Here is a 21211-nt window from a genome sequence, read left to right on the forward strand (position 1 = left end):
TATCAATAAAAGACTTGGCTTCGGCCTTTCATGCGAACCTATATGTATATGAAGAAAATGAAACATGAAGAACACGAAATAGTACTTTTATGTGAAATTGTACTATTTATGTTTGAAGATGAAGATTATATAAAGACTTAGCTTGACTTTGAACAAGCTGTGTAACGTGATGAATAGAAAAATAAAAATGAAGACATGGCTGTATGGGCTTTTGCCCCTTTGCCTGTCCAGATGGACGAACAGAACCAAAAAAAAAAAGCTCTATGGTATCTAGTGCCTAGACCCTAGAGTGCTAATATTCTAACTTCTATGCTGTTGCGGCCTATTATCTTACAATATTAACGCAAAGAATATATAATAGTAAATTAGAGAGATTTCCTTCCCAGCCTAGCGAAACTATCTGAGAAACAAACGATTCACTCGATTGTATGAAGTGTGCAGTCGGTCGTCAGTAGTAGATAGCCGGATTATACTTTGTCGCCAATCGTGATACTATCATTACTACTATTTCAAACTTATGTCAAATCACTGCACGTTTCATACAAATCTAAATTTCAATTTTTACTTAGGCAGTCCCGCCTCTTAATATATAGTATTTACATCCTCTTAACTGTCATCCTAAAACTTCAGATGTCAATGCTAATTTCAATAGTCAATTCTCAGAATAATCACGATTCACGAATGTAAATTAAAAACTTAAGTTTAATTGAGTTGAGTCAGCTTTTTGTTTGGGGGGCTTTACGTATCATTGTTTCATTCAATAATTAATTCTCAAAATGGGATTAGCTACAGTGATAGAAAATGAAGCACATTTTCAATCTGAAATGGTTAACGCTGGGACAAAGTTGGTAGTTGCTGATTTTACAGCTACATGGTATGTACAAAGCAACCATATGAACAACGAAAATTATCAAGTCATCGTGTATATTGCGTACAGAATTAACTCGTCTCTTTCAGGTGTCCACCCTGCCAAAGAATCGCTCCATTTTTTGAACAATTACCAGCAAAGTTTCCGAGAGCAGTTTTCTTAAAAATTGATGTGGATAGATGTGCAGAAACTGCTAGTTCCCAAGGCGTTAGTGCAATGCCTACATTTCTTTTCTATCGGAACAGGGTGTGTTTTTTTACCAGTAATCTTATTTATAATTAAATCTGATGAGCACATGAAATTTGTATTTGGTTTACTTTAATAATTTACTGTTCTATTTTATAATAAGTAATTAAGAAGTATCTCACAAGAAAATTCATTGTTGATAACTATTTTTAAGAAAAATTATGGATAATTTTAACTTATACCAATGAGGTTTCTATCAATTCTTGTTGTAACTTTTTTTTAAATAAAACAAATGCTTACTACATTTCCTACAGGCTTAGATTATGGGTATGTTCCGGCGAGCACTGCACAGTGCTATCACTTTAGAAAACTTTGTTCCATTATGGACTGCCAGTATACTGCCGCAGTACCCTAGAGAAATATATGACGTCATAAATTGCCTCCAAATTCTACTGTGAGCACTGGTGTTTTCGAGCTAAGGTACTCGCAGTACTTTGATCATTTGATCATTACCACTTGAGTGCCTAAAATATTTTTAATTTGACAGTACTCCAACAAAAGTTTTTTTAATGAACTAGAAAACTTTAATACACTCATTTAATTTGCTGTGTCAGAAAATGCGGCTGACAGTATACGGGATTGCGTTCTGATTTAAATAGTAACCAGTATAACTGGCTAAAAAGGAACTTCTTCACAGTATACTAAATTGATGTCACACTGTACAGTGGTCACAGTGCATATCGGAACATACCCTATATATATGTCTAGATAGACTATGACATCTGTGAAAATGTCCAAAAAAATAGACTTTAGAACTAACCTCTATTTTGAGCAATTCACACACACTAACATTAAGTGTCGTACAAATCGCAAGTGAGAGACAGCTTGTCACATGCACTAAATTAATATTCCTGACCTCTTTTTATTGGTTGTCTAACAGCAAGAGACTATCTAGACATATAAATTATCTAAGCCTACAGGTATTCAAAATTAAAATATACTTGCATACCCACTCCACAATAGTTACTAACTCTGTCTGTCTTTGTCAACATTGTATTAATATGATCCTATATTTTAGACACGAATTGACCGTCTGCAAGGTGCTGATACAGCTACTTTGGAGAGTAAAGTTAGACAATATTATGGAAATGATGATGCTGGTGATGAGGATAACTCTGTTGCTGGACATGTTAGTAAATTTATAAATATACTAAAATATTGTTTTAGTACTGATCCGTATAATATTAAGGAATAATAGCATTCATAGGAATCAAATTATTATAAAACATATACCTTAGAGCCTTTGGTGAGAGCAATGAGGACAATACTGACTATCTGAAACACAAAACAGAAAATACAAGTGAAAGTGCCAGACATCCAAATTAGTGTGCTTCTGAGTTCCGAAGCATTAGCTCAGTCACGACTTTGCTACTTTCTGTGACCTGTAGTTATTAGTAGTGTAGGGACTCGCAAGCGAGCTGTGACGCACATGTGAACTTTATTGTCACCTACTTCCCTGCTTGCCCTGTGCTTCCCCGGGCGTAAAAATTATAGGGGAGTCCCAGGCCCAAAGGGCTAAGTTCTTATGATGTCAGCACAATTGGGCCAGACTCGTCCGGGTTACTTACCACACTCATTCATTTTGGAATGGGTGGTAGTTTTTTGCCTTTAAATAAGTGATTTCACATCCTATTGAATAAAAATATTTGAATTTGAAACTCACACAGAATTAACAGGTTAGTGTCGATGACCGGAGCCCATCCCCCCTTCCACCAAAATATGACAGCGTTACTTAAAGAGTTTTAACTCAAGGAGGGTATCAGCTCCACCAGGGTCGGAGAATCCCTCCGCGAGCATTCTCGCTCGGGCTGCCCGTCGTATTCTGGGGAGGGCACAGAACCGCGCATGTCAAAGGACAAACAGGGCAGTAACACCACGGCACCCCGCTCCATGCTTAATGTGTACTTTTGTAACATCAGGGGAATTCACTCCAATTTACTGCGTCCGTCGCCGTCTCGGCCATTTTGAGGGTAGGGACCTGTCTACTCTCTGGCTCCGCGTAGATTCTAAATCTGCCGCGACCGACGCAGACTGCGTCCGCATCTATGCGTGTGTCTACAGATCCCATAGTGGTAACGCAGAAACGGATCAACTCATGGGCTGCGTTCAAGCGGCAATTGACGATGTGCTTGCACAGATACCCTCCGCTGAAATCGTAGTATTGGGTGATTTCAACGTGCACAATGCCGAATGGCTTGGGTCACGTACCACAGACTACGCAGGGCGATCTGTGCATAATTTAGCATTGGCGTATTTTTTTTTATTTATTTATTTATTTAGAGACTTAAAAAAGTGAAAACCATCTACACCATAATTTATAGACTAAAACTTAAGGCTGGTGATTGCAACTGGCAGCCCAATTAGACCTAAGCCTGTGCTAGGGTTGTCCAAAAGTCCTCGGCCTAATTGTTAAAAAATAAAATATTAAAGTTTTCTAATTTAATCTAAAATTTTAATCTTATGAATTATTTACCTAACTAAACTTAATTGTTATTAGTTTTATTTGGATTATCATACATATATAAGAAACAATAAGAAAAGTTATAAAAAAAGAATAATATATATAAAATATGGTATGGTCTTAAACTTGGGTTGCGGCGCTGAGCTCAAAGAATCCGAACTGCAAAGTTCTAAAGAGGAAATATAACCGTGCGTTCAGATTCTTTAAGCGGCAAATCGCCCGTGTGAAATCGAAGCACAAAATCGAATGCGTTAAAATCGGCGAGCAGCTTTCCAGTTACCCGACTGGAACACGCAAGTTCTGTTCTTTGTCGAAAGCTGCTCATGGTAACTTCAACCAGCCGTCCCTGCCGCCGTTGCACATGAGGAATGACACTCTGGCCCATACGGTAAAAAGAGAAAGCCGATGTACTGTGCGCTCTTTTCGCCTCCAACTCCACTCTTGACGACAACGGAAAAACACCGCCAACCAACCCGCGGTTTCAGAGCTGCCTGAAGTACAGTTCAGACAGAAAACTGTTCGGCGAGCTCTGTTATCGTTGGACGTCAGGAAGTCGAGCGGGCCGGATGGCATTTCTCCAATCGTGCTTAGAACGTATGCCCCTGAGTTGACGCCGGTGTTAACGCGTTTATTCTGGCACTCTTATTCAAAAGGCGAAGTCCCTGACTCATGGAAGTCAGCCCTGGTCCATGCGATCCAAAAAAAGGAGACAATTCGGATCCGCCAAACACAGGCCTATTGCTACTACCTCCCTGCTCTCCAAAATCCAAATCCTCCAAGGCTGTGTGCTATCTCCCACGCTGTTTCTTTTGCATATCAATGATATATTGGACACCTCCAACATACATTGCTATGCAGACGACAGATCTGGTGATGCCGTATACATGGGCCATGCAGGTCTCTCTCGGGAAATCGGCTCGGGAGAGACTTGTGTCTTCTATCGAGTCCTATCTCGAGAAGGTCGCGGAATGGGGTAAATTGAACCTTGTGCAATTTAACCCCCAGAAGGCTCAAGTTTTCGCGTTTACCACAAAAAAACCCAATTTCTCGTATCACCGCTCTTCGACAACCCTTAAAGCCTCGCCTTGTATTGGGATACTGGGTGTCGAAATCTCGAGTGATTGCCAATTCCGTGGCCATCTGAAGGGCAATGCCAAATTTGCTTCGAAGAAACTGGGCGTAATTATTAGAGCACGGCAATACTTCAAGTCGGCCCACATTCTAGCGCTCTACAAAGCGCAGGTCCGGCCACACATGGAGTATTGCTGTCATCTCTGGTCTGGCGCACCCCAGTATCAGCTCGATCCATTTGACCGCGTGCAACGTAGAGCAGCTCGAATTGTGGGGGACCCAGTGCTCTGTGAACGGCTGGATCACTTGGCGTTGCGTAGAGAAGTCGCTTCATTGTGTGTCTTCTACCGCATTTATCACGGGGAGTGTTCCGAAGAGCTGTTTAACCTGGTTCCTGCCGCCGAATTCCACCTTCGCACGACACGCCACAAGTTAGGATATCATCCTCACCATCTGGATGTGTGGCGCTCCTCCACAGTGCGGTTTTCAAGGAGCTTTCTTCCACGTACTACAAAGCTGTGGAATGAGCTTCCTTGTGCGGTGTTTCCGGGACGATACGACATGGGTACCTTCAAAAAAAGCGCGTACACCTTCCTTAAAGACCGGCAACGCTCCTGTGATTCTTCTGGTATTGCAAGAGAATGTGGGCGGCGGTGATCACTTAACACCAGGTGACCCGTACGCTCGTTTGTCCTCCTATTCCATAAAAAAAAAGAAATAAAGCAAAGCATATTAAAGGTCATTGTGATTTTTTAATCTTCCTAAAGACACTGAAACAATCTAATCTAAAGTGATTATTATTATAATTAAATTACCATTCATGATAGCTACCTATTTATACCTATTATATACTAAGTAGGTTTGACTATGTGGTGGTCTTCCAACACATACATTACATGTGTAACTACTGTAGGTTTGACCACCTAAGAATATTGATTTAAAATTACTATTACTTGCCTATTTATATTATTGAAAAACTGAGCTATTTTTATCAGATGACTAGTCAGTCAGTTGGTACAGTTTTAGGTAAAGAAGTCAACCCTAATGTCGTCATAAGAGGTTAGAGTCATGTGATATAAATAGAGGCTACTTCTAGGTGAAATGTAGCTCTGTGCAATCTGATTTTTTTATGGAATAGGAGGACAAACTAGCGCATGGGTCACCTGGTGTTAAGTGATCACCAGCATCCACATTCTCGTGCAACACCAGAGGAATCACAACAGCAATTTACACCTTATGCTATGATAGCAAGAGTCTCTATTTCTTCAATTGATTTTTCAGAGTGAGACTTTATTTGTTATTGTACTATTATAATATATTCTTTCCCAGTATGTAATTTATCAAATAAATAATCATAATTTAAATATTTACATCCCAGCTTTATACAATATTATCTCACTTTTAATATAGTATAATACATTAATGTACAAATTATAGTATATATATATTATCTTACAACCTGTTTATCATACATTTATATCAATATATACTATGTGTATATATATATGTTATTTATTTATTATTGACACAAACATAAAGTACCTACAATGGGTAGACTCAGCCACTATGTACCGAGTCAGCTCATTTTCCCAAGGAGTTATACAGGGCAGTGCTATTTTATTTTTAATGTTGTTTTTATTTTGTTCAATATAGTATTTAAGATTTTTAATTAAAATTGTAAATATAAAAATTAGTGCATGTACTTGCTAAGAAAGTTATTTCCCCTCGCCCCTTTCTCTATATAATTAATTAATAATTGTTCTCTCCAATTCAAATTCAAATATTTTTATTCAAAATAGGATGTGACATCACTTATTGAAAGTCAAAAACTACCACCCATTCCAAAATGAATGCCTCAGACCTGAGAAGAATGGGCGCAACAAACTCAGCGGGCTTTTTTTTTCATCGAATAAATATGTTTACAAAGTAATATTGTACAATTAAACTTATTATTTAATAGCCTGAAGGCGGTCACTCCATTCCCAATCTGTGGTATCATTAAGAATGTCATTTATGTTATAGTAACCTTTACCACACAAACGTTTTTTAACAATTCTTTTGAATAACGTTATTCTTTTGTTTTGAACATTTTCTGGGATCTTGTTGTAAAAGCATATACATCGCCCCACAAAAGACTTACTAACTCGACTTAGCCGAGTAGTAGGCATCATAGGTTTATGTCTGTTCCTGGTGTTAACATTATGGTTATGACAGTTTCTGGCAAATTCACTTATGTGCCTATGAACATACATTACATTATCAAGAATATATTGAGAAGCAACAGTCAAGATGTTAATTTCTTTAAATTTTGCTCTCAATGATTCTTTAGGACCTAGGTTATAAATAGCGCGAATAGCCCTCTTCTGCAGCACAAATATTGTATTAATATCGGCAGCGTTGCCCCATAGCAATATACCATAGGACATAATACTATGGAAATAACTAAAGTATACTAGTCGCGCCGTATCTATGTCAGTTAATTGTCTAATCTTTTTAACCGCGTATGCTGCAGAACTACGTCTGTTCGCCAATCCTTCAATATGGGGGCCCCATTGTAATTTGGAATCTAGAGTTATGCCAAGAAATATAGCAGATTCCACCGGTTCTATCACCTCTCCGTTTAACAAAACATTTGCATTTACATTTTTGACATTTGGTACGGTAAATTTAATGTATTTAGTTTTCTTGCTATTTAACAATAGGTTATCAGCGCTAAACCAGTACACGATGTCAGATAAAATATCGTTCACTTCGTCATACATAGCTTGGTTTCTTTTCACTTTGAAAATCAGTGAAGTGTCGTCCGCAAACAATACTACCTTATGTTTTTTCTCTGTAAGATTAGGAAGATCATTTATATACATAAGGAAGAGGAACGGTCCAAGAATAGACCCTTGTGGTACCCCCATACTGAGATGAGTCCCAGGAGGTCTCTTGCCATTCACGTCGACCCTCTGAATTCTATTGTTTAGATAAGAAGTCAGAAGATCGAGCGCAGTTCCTTTTATGCCATAGTGGTATAGCTTCCTGACCAGCGTTGAATGTTGAACACAATCAATAGCCTTAGATAAATCACAGAAGATGCCAAGTGCATTCTGTGATTCCTCCCAGGCATCAAAAATATTCTTGATTAGCTCAACACCTGCATCCGTTGTTGAACGTAAAGCCAAATTGTTTCAAATGAAGTAACTTGAGAGAACTATGAGAGTTAAAGTAAGTAAGCATTTGGCTTAAAATTATTTTTTCAAAATTTTTACTAAGGGTCGGCAAAACCGACACAGGACGATAGTTATTCGGGTCAGAAGAGCAACCCGACTTAAATATTGGTGTAATTATACTATGTTTCAGAAGGTCAGGAAACACGCCACGACTAATACAATTATTAAAGACTATTGCAATATATGGTGCTATGACATCAATTATTGAACTTATTATTTTAACAGAAATGCCCCATATATCAGCAGTTTTTTTCATGTCGAGTTACTTAACTAACTTACTTAAAAGTTTTAATTATTTCTCTAGGGCTAACAAAACTAAAATTGAAAGTTTGTTGGCATTCTTTAACATTTTCCAAAAGAAGTGACTCAGCAACACAGGTGGAGGAGACAAGAGTGCTTGTGATAGAAACTGGAATGTCAGAAAAAAAATTCTCAAAAGCAGAAGCAACTTCCTGCTGAGATTGAATTATAGTATTGTTTATTGATAAATTGTATTCAATGTTGCGGTCTTTCACTCTTCCAGATACCCAGTTAATCACATTCCAATATAAATAATAATATAATATATTTCTCTCTAGTGTTATCTCCAAAAAATATATTTCTCTACTTCTAGATGGACCTGTGTACATTTATTGTAAAGAATGAGTGTGAATGCCTGAATGAAACCGATAATCACCCGCTTGCACATGCACTGACAAATGGAGGTGGATATCTTGCAAGTGACTGTGACGAGCAACTGATTATCAACATATCCTTTAATCAGGTATCTGACAGTTTTTTTCTTACAATGGTAACCAAACTTAGACAAGTGGAATAAGAAGTTCAGAGTTCTGCATCTTTCTCCCTGAAAGATAACATGGAATGTCATGTGTGCCTGTAATTTCCATAGGCTTAGAATATCACGTTATGTTCTAGTAAGACAATTGTCTTAATTTAGTTATACACACGAAATGCCTTGAGTCGATTGTCTTAATGACGAAATCCTCACGGCCTCAAATGTTTTGTACTTATTATGATAGATTGTTTCAACAGTTTTCATATAAATTTACTGAAATCAAAAAAAAAATAAGCATTCTTTTGCTACATGTAAAATAACCTGCATAGATACACTAATTGTCACTGAGCTTCTTAAAAAATTATCTGCATACATTGATAGGTGAAATCAAACCAACATTTTAGTTCTTCACTGTTAAAAGCAGATAAAAATTTGTAGATCCCCATTTTTTTGTCACGCCAACAGTTGAGTCTCCCGTGGGCCAGTTTGGGAACTTATGGTTCATATGCTGGTAGGTATATTATAAGACTTTGGACGCGTCATAAAATTGGTTAGCTTATAAGCTCGGTTAAGAGTGCCAGACGCATGGAGGTGAATGTATGGAGCAGGTTGTATAGCAGTTTGATTGTACCTAAATCGTACATTGTCGGCGGTTTAGCTGGTGTACTCATGATTTTGCTAATTAGTTCGCACGGAAGCAGCAACGTGATCGCGCGTGTACACGCCATCATTAAGCATAAATCATTTATCAAGATAATTAATATAATAAATAAATAATAATTATTAATACAATAAATAAATAATATACAGGCTGTCCCAAAGTTATGGGACATGAAGGGAAAGTACCTTAAATATCGAAGATAGGCTATTTTACTGAAAGAAGACTTTATTTTATTTTTAAAAGTTAGTTCTTCTACATTCAAAGATTTTCTAAAAATTACTTGCCTCGTCTGGGAATCGAACCAACTGAAATGTAAAAAAACACCCCTACTTTTATAATGCCAATCGAAAGAATGGCCAAAAACTAATAACTCTTCTTAAATAACATAGTATTTTAAAAGAAAGGAACAACGTAAAATGAATGTTTTCCTACTTGAATTGGTACGAATGGATCGATTAGATGGCGGGCCAGATCCCCGGACCTTACACCATTAGATTTCTTCTTTTGGGGATAAGATATGCTATACAAAAAACGATACGAGAACGTGGGCGAGTTACAAACAGAATTGTGCCATATCATATCAAGTGTTCACCATAAAATTATAAGAAAATCAACAGGCAGCGGACTCATTAAAAGATTGGCGATTTGCGTAAGACAAGAGGGATCACATGTTGAGCATTTAATTAATTAATTTACAAAAAAATACCCACTTAATTGACTACTTTCTTTTAAAATACTATGTTACTTAAGAAGAGTTATTAGTTTTTGGCCATTCATTCGATTGGCATCATAAGAGTAGGGGTGATTTTTTTTTCATTTAAGTCGGTTCGATTCCCAGACGAGGCAAGTAATTTTTAGAAAATCTTTAAATGCAGAATTACTAACTTTTAAAAATAACATAAAGTCTTCTTTCAGTAAAATAGCCTGTCTTCGATATTTAAAGTACTTTCCCTTCATGTCCGATAACTTTGGGACATCCTGTATATTAATCTTAATTACTGCAATATTAATTTCATAGCAAGACAATTAAGAAGTGTTTGTCAAATAAAGATTATCAATTGTTATGAGAAGAGTGTAAGTGTCAATCAAGGACCCTACAAATTCCATTTTATAAATTATTGTAATTAAGATGTGGTACTTTTAATTTTAGCTCGTAAAACTTCACTCACTAAAAATCAAAGCCCCAGGAGATAAGGGACCCAAGTTTGTAAAAGTGTTTATCAACCAACCCCGAACACTGGACTTTGATCAGGCATCAACTTTTGCATCAGTGCAAGACCTGGAGTAAGTTTACTTAATTTTAGACATTCATTGACGTACAATAAACAACTACACTCACAATCACGTCCAAAGTACAAGGTTACTGTACAAAAAATGTTCCATATTATATATCACATTACTCCATACTTAAAACACGCCAATATACTTAACATGGATGGTCGGAGTGTCTGTATTTAGCAATTCAAGTATTCAAAATTTTAGATTTAAATATAAAAAAAACTATTTTAGAATCGATAGATGTGCAATGTATCTTATAAATAAACACAATTCTCTATTTTTATCATTATTTAATGTTCACCAATATATTAAATTCATCACTTCAATTCTACTCGGAAAAAATAGATGACTACGAAATTAAAATGAAATCACTACAGGATACCTCGAAATTATTAGAAAGACAGTGCTATGACTTGAGAAATCTATATACTAACGTGAAAACGCAAAACGAGGCGCTGGAACAGAGATTAGCGGCAATGGAACAAGCCCAGATATCGGAATGTGTGGAGATATGTGGCGTAAGGGAGGTTGAGAATGAAGATATTAAAAAGGTATGCGAAAACGTCTGCAATGCATTTAACGTTAGATCTGACATTATAATAAGAGCGTACCGCAAGCACAAGAAGGGTAACGCGAGAAAGGCAACATCGTCGACGATTGTTGCTACGTTGCGTGAAGGTCACAAGGACAAATGGCTCTCCGCTTCAAAGAATTCCCATGTAACGGGCAAGGACATCAGCTTAGAGGACGCAAATACAAAAATATATATTCGCGAGCTTCTTTCACCTCATATGTCGTATCTCCTGTGGAAGGCTAGAACGAGCTTAAAGGACACGGAACTTTTTAAGTTTGTATGGTATACTAACGGCAAGATATTAGCAAGACGGTCGGAAAACGGAAAAGTTCAAAATATTCGATGCGAAAATGATATAAAAAATCTTGTTCTTCAAACGGAAAACACCAAGAACGCGCCTTGATTTAATCTACCTACCTACGTAGCACCGTGATTAGTGTAACTATCCTCATAACAGATAAGTGGATACCTTAATTTTAGAGAACACATATGATGACTGGAATGCATTTTCTGATAAAATGCAACTAAAAAACTTTAACCATATATGTATATTACATGTAAACATACGCTCAATGATTAAAAACTTTGCCAGCCTTGAGTACATAGTGTCTACCTGCCAACACACAATACACGCTATCATACTTACGGAGGTTAACATTAAGGATGAATGTAAAAATCTTTTTCAATTAGATAACTACGATATGCATACAGAACTTCGAGCGCATAGGCGAGGTGGCGGCGTAATAGTGTACATTCATAACAGCCTGAGCTTCACGAGACACACCATACCTACATGCTACTTCGAGTGCATCATAGGTGAAATCGAGACATCCTTTAAAACAAGACTGGGCCTTTGTGCAGTGTATAGGCCGCCTAACCTTAATAAACCGTTATTTATTCAAGAGATTAAGCGTATAGTCGAGCTGTACCCAAGTGAGAAATCTTATATACTTATAGGTGATATGAACATTAATTTATGCGACCATAACCCGATACGCAACCAATACTTGGACTCCATGAGTGAGGTAGGATTAGACTGTGGTATTACGCAATACACTCGTGTTGAAATTAAAGGTGACTTACTAACGAAATCGTGTATAGACCATATCTTTTTGCGTGCGACTTCACATCAAGAGGTGCATACGGCTGTGATAAACAATGCGATCGCCGACCACTACATAACCGGTTCTATTATAGTGCATAGCTCAAAGATAAAGAACTCCGCGAATAGGTTTGTAAATAAGTTAGATAATAATTTATTAGAATGTGAATTGCGAAAAATAGATTGGAGCCCTGCCTTAGATCTTGTACTTGTAACACTCAACTACTACACGGTGGGTCGTACTGCCAAGAAGCGACTGTTTCCATGAGGCTAAAAAAGGCAACTAATGATGTTATTTTTAAAATTTTACACCAGTTGAATAAAAAATAAAACCCGGGTATTGACAACATACGGGTAAGAGATTTGTTATGTATTAGCTCAGAAATAGCGCCGGTAATTACACGCCTTATTAATGCGTGTATTTCCACGTCCTCGTACCCAGATCAGTTAAAAATAGGTATAATTAGGCCAATTCACAAAAAAGGCGCATACAATGATATAAATAACTATAGACCGATTACTATATTGCCGTGTATTGATAAGATAGTTGAGAGGTATATCGGAAATGAAATAACGAGTTTCCTTGCTAATAATCACATAATAAATGATAAACAATATGGTTTCCAAAAGGGTCGAAATACCTCTCAGCTGTTATCAACCTTTGTCAATGAGGTCAACCAGCAACTGAACAACCGTTACCAGGTGCTGGTTGTTTTTGTTGACTTCACTAAAGCATTTGATACACTACGATATCACACGCTATTTTCAAAGCTCAGCCAGGCTGGTATACAGGGGCCTTTGCTGGAGTGGTTCCGCGACTATCACAGCAACCGAAACACCGTCGTGCGCATTAATGGCCAAGACAGTGATCAAATACCTACGCTGAGAGGCACCGCACAGGGCTCGATATTGGGCCCTACCGAATATTTAACTTACGTCAACGAAATGTGTAACATATTCACGAGGGGCTCTGTATACCAATTTGCCGATGACACATGCTTAGTGACGCACGGTAGAAACATCAAAGAGGCACAAGAGATTATGCAAAACAATTTTGACATTCTATGCAAATGGGCCCATGACATGGGCTTAGTTATTAATGTAAGCAAAACAAAACTTTTACATATGCGCTCCCCATATTCAAAAAGTGCCAATCCTACAATTATTGCTCATACGCACACATGTTTGCACGGCGAGCCCGTGCCGGAGCCGTGCGCGTGCGGCCCGCTGCAGCTCGTGGACAAGCACACCTACCTTGGCCTTGTTATTGATGAAAATATAAACTGGAAGCCCCATATTGAGTACGTATTTAATAAGCTACGATCTCTGCGTTCCAAAATAGACATACTTAAACATAAAGTACCATATAATACACTAAGACTACTATATCTTTCTTTGGCAGATCCAGTTATAAGTTATGGACTAAGTAGTTACGGACGAACATACAAAACATACATAGATCAAATCTACAAACCTCAACTTAGTATACTTAAAACGATAATACCTGCATACTTATATAAATTTAATAATGAAATCGACGTTTTTAAACATTGCAAAGTGATGTCTGTCTTTGATAAAATAAACATGTCGGTAGTTCTGGAAGTGTATGATAAAATAAAATTGTTAGTAAAAAAAATTAGGCATGATAAACTGCGGACCGGGGTTAATCAAACCAGATATATTTTACCTAGGTATGTTAATGTGTATGGCAAAAGGACGTGGGAATACATGCTACCTAACATATTAAATAACTTACCTGAAGATCTATACACAATCTTCCTCAAAAATAAAAATTCGTGTAAATACGCATTTAACAATATGCAGTATACACTAAGAGGAAAAGGGGATGTAATGGCTGGTGTTAACAGTTCTTAATATTTATGTTTATAAGTTATCTTTTTTTATATTTCTATTTCATCTTTTGTTATTTAACAATATACCTTCTTATGTATAATAATAAAATATTGATATAAATACTTCTTAAGTACAGTAGTTGTGAGCGAAGTGATGCATTTGCACCACACATAAACCTACACAGGTTTCTGTGGCGCATCTTAGTTTTAAGTTTTCATTGTACTCTTTTTTTTAATATGAGTAAATAAATAAAAAAAAAAATATATCTCATTTATAGTACCTAATGCCACCTTTATTATATTATATACAGTTACGTACAGATTATACTATGATTTAATATTTACTTTTATTACAATTATTTATTTATTTTTATTTTATAACACTACTTACTTTGGTGTCTTCTGCACTGACACAACAATATACTGAGTCAGCTCCTTTTAGCAGGGAATCACGCTCACATTGTTTTTATTTAGTTATTTTTAATTTTTTATAATACTTGTTACGTTTTAGAATTTTAAGATTTTAATTAATATTGTAAATTATTGTGTTTTTGTGTGAGTGTTTTTTATTTGCTAATAAAGTGCTTTGCTAAAAAACTCCACCTACGGGTCTATTAGGCAGTTTTGGTTCAGTTGTGTTTTGACCGCTCTTTGAATACATTATGTCAGTGTCAAAATAACAGCATCCAAACTTTAAAAAGGATAGTGTCGTGTTAGCGTTACCAACATATTTATAATTTTAATTTCTATATTTGGTTGATTTTATTTAACTAGCATGATAATTATTAATAATTAATTATTATTATTTATTAAATTATCAGTACTCAAAATTGCCCTGGAATATATTAACTGGTCCTTCATAGGACTGAGTGAAGTAAGACGTCTAGGAGAAAGTTTAGAAGACCACAGAGAATTCATTTTTTATTTTCAAGGAGATACGCCAGGTAAACACAGAGTAGGCTTCTTAATACGAAAGGAATTAAAGGATAACATAATTGAACTCATAGATATATCAGAACGTAATGCAATACTAAACATAAAGTTGCTACCATTACGAGATATGTGGTCTATTGTTCAAGTTTACTCACCAACGGAGCAATCAACTCAGACAGAAATTGACTCTTTCTGCTCTACTCTTACAGATGCAATAAAAAATGATGCTTATAAAAACTTGATAGTCATGGGAGATTTTAATGCGCAGTTTAGAAACAAAAGAGACGAGGAGGAAATATTTTTAGGCTCTTATACCTTCACTTAAAGGACAAGAAATGGAGAGAAACTAATTCAATTTGCTTATGAATATAATTTTAAAATACTAAACAGCCAATACAAAAACCGTACAAGGAACAGATGGACCTGGGTATCTACAGATGGGAGTTACAAAAATGATATATGTTATATTCTCTCGAATAGAAGTCTAACTTTTAATGATTGTAGAGTAATAAATAACCTTAACTTCAACAGCAATAAAAAGGCATAAGAGGCATTTATTTTCTCAAAATTGATTCCTTTAGAATTCTTTTTGATGTCATTTCTTATACTACTAGATACTACTACCGCTTCGGAAACAAATGGCGCTCTGAGAGAGAAGAAGCGGCGCAAGAAACTCTCCCAGCATTCTTTTTTTTTGCGCTCTTTTCCATAAAAATATACAATATTGTACAGTTGCTATAAAATAATCACAATCTAGTCCCAGGCTGTCCGATCATTTAGATATTCTGCAGTGGAGTAATAGGATTTACGACAGAGCCATTTTTTTTATAAAACATTTAAATTTATTTATAGATAATGCCTGAACAGTGGCTGGGACTTTATTGTAGAAGTGTATACATTTACCCTTAAAGCTATTGTGTATCTTATGAAGCCTACTAGAATTAGTTACAAGCAATCCCTTATTTCTAGTGTTATAATAATGAAAATCACTATTAAGAGCAAAAAGGTTACGATTTTTGTGAACATATATTAAATTTTCATAAATGTACTGACAATAAACAGTCATAATATTTATTTCTTTAAATTTTTCTTTGAGAGACTGTCTATAACCAAGCTGATACATAGCACGAGCAGCTCTCTTTTGCAGTGCAAACACTATATCAATGTCAGCAGCATGATCCCATAGTAATATACCGTACGTCATGATGCTGTGAAAATAACTAAAGTACACTAATCTAGCGGTCGCAACATTCGTGTACTCTCTAATCTTTCTAACTGCATATGCCGCAGAGCTGAGTCTATCTGCTAGATGGGTAATATGTGGACCCCACTGAAGCTTTTTATCTAACGTGATACCCAAGAAGACCGTAGTGTCCACAAGTTCTAATCTCTGGTCATTTATAAGTACGTTGGTTTGTACCTCCGCTGTGTTTGGTGTAATGAACCGTAAACACTTTGTTTTTTTACTGTTTAAGTGCAGATTATTCGTCTCAAACCAACGCACTATCTTTGAGAGTGCATTGCTTACCTCGTCATCAATATCCGCACGTCGCTTCACTTTAAAAATAAGTGAAGTATCATCAGCAAATAATACAATCTCATGGCTATCATCTACCACAAACGGTAGATCGTTAATATATATAAGAAACAAGAAAGGACCGAGAATAGAACCCTGTGGAACACCTATTCCCACAGGTTTACCCGAAGACCGTTTGCTATTTACATCGACTATCTGAACTCTTTCGCTTAAATATGATTTTAACAGATTCAGGGCTCTATTTTTCACTCCATAATGCTTTAGTTTTAGGAGTAAAGTTTCATGGTGGACGCAGTCAAATGCTTTTGACAAATCACAAAAAATGCCCAATGCATCCTGTGACTCTTCCCAGGCGTCAAAGATGTGCTCAATGAGTCTAGTACCCGCATTAATTGTTGATAAGCCCCTAGTGAATCCAAACTGATTTTTGTTCATTAATTTACAAAAATGCATTTGTTGAAGCAAAAGTTTTTCAAAAATTTTACTAAAAACAGGCAGCACTGAAATAGGTCTGAAATTAGCAGGGTCAAAAGAACTGCCCGATTTAAACAAAGGTATAACTTTGCTGTATTTCATGAGGTCAGGGAACACGCCCTCATCTATGCATTCATTAAATATTATTGCTAATTCAGGTGCTATAATGTCAAGTATGTATTTAACAATATTAGTCGAATGGCCCCATAGGTCTTTTGTATTTTTTAGGTTAATTAATTTGAAGATTTTTATTATATCGCTACCTGTAACATACTTAAATTTCAAGTCAGTAATACTGGTACGTGTAATTTAAGCATATCATATGCTGCTTTTGGCGAAGAGTTAAGGTATTTGGTCGTGAGAATCGGGATTTCGGAGAAGTATTTATCAAATTCATTTGCAATTTCTATTTCCGAATTTATAACGCGATTATTAATATTTAAACAGATAGAGGTGTTACGGCAATTCGATCTACCAGTTTCATTGTTAATTACACTCCAAGTCACTTTTACTTTATTATTACTGTTTTTAATTTTATCTGCAATGAAACGTGTTTTCGCTTCATGACAAACTATTTTAAAGAGCTTGGAGTATTTTTTTACATATATTTTAAATTTTTCACTATTATTGTAATGTTTCTCATAATAAAGGTCATATAAGCGTTTACGACTTTTGTGGATACCCATTGTTGCCCAATCATTAAAACTATGTTTGTTGTTTACTGTCACCGTTACTGGAGTAAAAATCCTGTCAAATTCCTCACAGAAGGAATTGAAGACTAAGTTGTAGTGAAAATTAGCAGTTTCGCCACAGTGTAAAAATGGTATTGTATTTACCAAATTATTTCTAAACCTCTCAAGACGGCTACCCGTAACTGGTATAATCGTCACCTTTTTTGGTCTGACATTGTCCAATCTTGTATTTACTTTTATAAGTTGCCCACTATGGTCGGACTGAAGATTATTAATTATGAGTTTACTAGTAATAGTAACATCTGTAAAAATATTATCTAAACAGGTTGCTGTTGTAGAAGTGATTCTAGTAGGTTCCCAAAATACATTGAACAAATTAAAACTTTGAAATAAATTTTTAAGGCTAGTACAATTGGCCGAAGGTTCAAGCAAGTTTATATTAAAATCTCCACACACTATAATTGACTTGCTAGTTTTGCTAAATTTTGATAGAACCTCCTCCATTCTATGTGGGAATTGTTCATATGATGCAGTGGGGGGGCGGTATACACTTACAATAATAAATTGCTCTAGTTCTATACAAGCTATCTCAATTAGTTGTTCTATAGAGAGATTAACAATATCTCTTCTATTTTTAACATTTCAATCTATTATTAATAATAATTAGGGAACCTCCATGTATTGCCCTACTTCTACAAAACGAACTGACTACTTTATGTTCTCTAAAACTAAACTGGAGCTGATGACTCTTACGCCAATCTTCTGTAATACATAATATATCTATATTACAGCAGCTCAAAAACAGTTCAATTTCTAATTCCTTACTTGAGATACCTTGTATATTCTGGTGAACAATATTTATGAGCTTTATATTATGATTATCTATAGCAGTAACATTTATATTTGGTGAATTTTGCCTATTTTGTATGATATTGCAAGAGTTGCCCTCCCTTGTCAAATAACTTAATTTAAATTAATTGAAGAAAAATTTTCATTGTTATATTTTTGTACATAAGTATTAATACATTCCGCAATAGGTCGATATGTATGTCGATTATTTTATAATTATGCCCAATAGAGGCATGTTTATTAAATAATAATACAGAGGAAGTAGCCAGCTGTCGCTTAACTCTAAATGGTAGGTATAGGTTACCATTGGTTATTTTCAGTTTATAATTAATGAATTTATTTGTGTCAAATAAAATTAAATTTTCATTGTTGTGGAATGTCGCATTATACAAAGTTGTATTTAATTTAAATATTTTTCTATTTTGCTCCTGTGTCAAATCCGAGGAGTATGGGAATGTACACATCATCACTTTAGATTTTGTGTTATTGGAAATATTAATTAATTTTTCTATATTTTTAATTAGGTCCTTATTTCTAATATTATGAGAGTTATTACCAAACATTATACCTATGATCGTTTTTTCTTTTAGATTTATTTTTGGTATGGAATTTATGAGGTTATTGAAAGTTATATTGGGTTTACATATATTTATCAACTCACAATTCTTTGCAACTGCATTATTTAATAAAGGTCCAAACCCTTGGCCAATTTTGTCTGAAAATAATATAAACCTACTTGATGCACTTGTATCCATACTTTGACTAGTTTTTAAATGGGGATACACTTAGGTCTTGATAATTTTCTAATGAATGTTTATTAGTTGTGCTGGAGCAGTGGCACATATTATTATTGTTTATAAAGGATTCAAAGCGTTCCATGTTTTCATTGCCTAATTTAATTAAGCAATCAGCCTGCTTTATATGTTCTGATATTTGCTCCTGCGCTGAATTATATTTTTGAGTAATGTTTTGCAACATTGTTTCTAGAGAAGATATTTTATTATTTAATATATCTGTATCAATTTTATGTATTGCATGGGACTCTGTTAATTCTTTATTATATATTTGTAATTTTTTCAGCAACTCTTGGTTTTTTGACCTAATTTTGCAAAATTTTTGGCCTAGGAATTGGTTATTAAGGAGTTTGCTACTTTTTGCTATAAACCTTTTGATTTTTACATATTTCTTTATCTTTTTATGAGATTTTGTTGTAATATAATTCTTATTATTAGTGGAGCTTTCATTTGTTAAATCTACAGTTACCATGCTTTGTTTTTGAAGCAATTCAGACTGAAGTATGTTTATTCGACTTAAAGTCCATTCATATCCAGAACTACACTTGTCAAATGAATTAATGATTTTATGTAAGCTGTCCCTTTCTAAGGTTAAATCTAAACATTTTTGGTGCATGTCTGCCAGCTCGGACTTAAGAGAAGAGTTTGTTTTAAAAACTTTTTGGATCTCCAATTCACACTCTTCCCGTTCATTTAAAAGTGTTTGACAAAGATCCTTTGACTTCTTTAGCTCCTTAGCAGCACAGCTCAGCTTGTTTTCCATTTCTTTCATGGTAGCCTTCCGGGTTTGCATAGTGAGGCTTGAAGTCTTGGGAACTTGTAGGCAGTAGTTAAGTAACTCGTTTTTGTTTTTTGAATTTTGTAATATGACAGTTGGGCCGGTACAACTAAGTTAGTATTCCATTATCTTCTTGAGATTATTGCGATATTCCACACTTATTTTATATAATTTATGACTTTAATGTACACAATAGCAAATCAAGATTTATTGATTTTCAATATTTCTAATTATTTAAAATAAAAGTAAAATCAGCTGTTAATTTTACGTCTCAGTGCCAGGGTTGCCAACCTAGCATCCATCCAGAATCATAGGGCACTCAGAGCTAAACTAGAAGTAAAGACAATAAAGCAAAGGCCATTTAAAATTAAGTTGAAAAATAAAGACAGATACATAGACACCAAAGAATTAAAGGCGAAAGCAACAAACTTCATGGACAATACCAAAGAACTTAACACTCAGAATAAATACAACAAATTTGTAGAAATTTTGGAATCAAAGTCAACCAAAAAAACATCAGAAAAACCATTATTTATAATATATTATCAGCTTCTAAAAGTGTATTGCTGTACCAGTTAATATATCTTCTAAAATAAGTATTCTTTACATAGTTTGTTCATAACTTTTGAATATTGTTTTAGGTTCACACCAAGTGATCTAGAAGGAAATCCTGTTCCACTCAAGTTTGTGAAGTTCCAGAGTGTTCAAAACATTCAACTCTTTATAAAAGATAACCAATCAGGAGATGAGATGACGAGGATTGACCACATTGCTTTCTTTGGATCTCCCATCTCAACCACTAATATGGGGGAATTCAAACGAGTTGCCGGGAAGAAAGGAGAGAGCCACTAGCCCCGACTGCTGCAATTGTGTCGATAATTCCAGAAAGTTGTAAATAATGTTGCAACTACTAATGCGACACTCAATTGCATATTATAATAATTAATTTGAACTGTAACATTGCAATATTTATATCAGTAAATGTATACTGTTTTCAAATATATAAACATTTTAATCAATCTTTTTCGTTTAACTTTTATTTATCAA

The 21211-nt window shown here is 35.2% G+C and overlaps 1 protein-coding gene across 1 annotated transcript; it reads left to right on the top strand.

The window, feature by feature from the left end:
* Window positions 1-656: 656 nt before the first annotated feature.
* Window positions 657-21183, top strand: LOC126964682 (thioredoxin-like protein 1). Its single transcript, XM_050807947.1, has 6 exons — window positions 657-874; window positions 958-1114; window positions 2133-2243; window positions 8478-8627; window positions 10451-10584; window positions 20806-21183. The coding sequence occupies exons 1-6, from the start codon at window positions 777-779 to the stop codon at window positions 21014-21016; spliced, it is 861 nt and encodes a 286-aa protein (XP_050663904.1). The 5' UTR covers window positions 657-776; the 3' UTR covers window positions 21017-21183.
* The last annotated feature ends 28 nt before the right edge of the window (window positions 21184-21211 follow it).

Source organism: Leptidea sinapis, chromosome 5 (assembly GCF_905404315.1).
Source record: "Leptidea sinapis chromosome 5, ilLepSina1.1, whole genome shotgun sequence".
NCBI classification, from domain to species: Eukaryota; Metazoa; Arthropoda; class Insecta; order Lepidoptera; family Pieridae; genus Leptidea; species Leptidea sinapis.

What these genes read in the sequence shown, in the direction of transcription:
- LOC126964682 (XM_050807947.1), top strand. Translation starts at nt 777, where the DNA reads ATGGGATTAGCTACAGTGATAGAAAATGAAGCACATTTTCAATCTGAA. An exon ending in GCTGATTTTACAGCTACATG is followed by an intron (nt 875 to 957) that starts GTATGTACAAAG and finishes CGTCTCTTTCAG; the next exon opens with GTGTCCACCCTGCCAAAGAA. An exon ending in TCAACATATCCTTTAATCAG is followed by an intron (nt 8,628 to 10,450) that starts GTATCTGACAGT and finishes TTTTAATTTTAG; the next exon opens with CTCGTAAAACTTCACTCACT.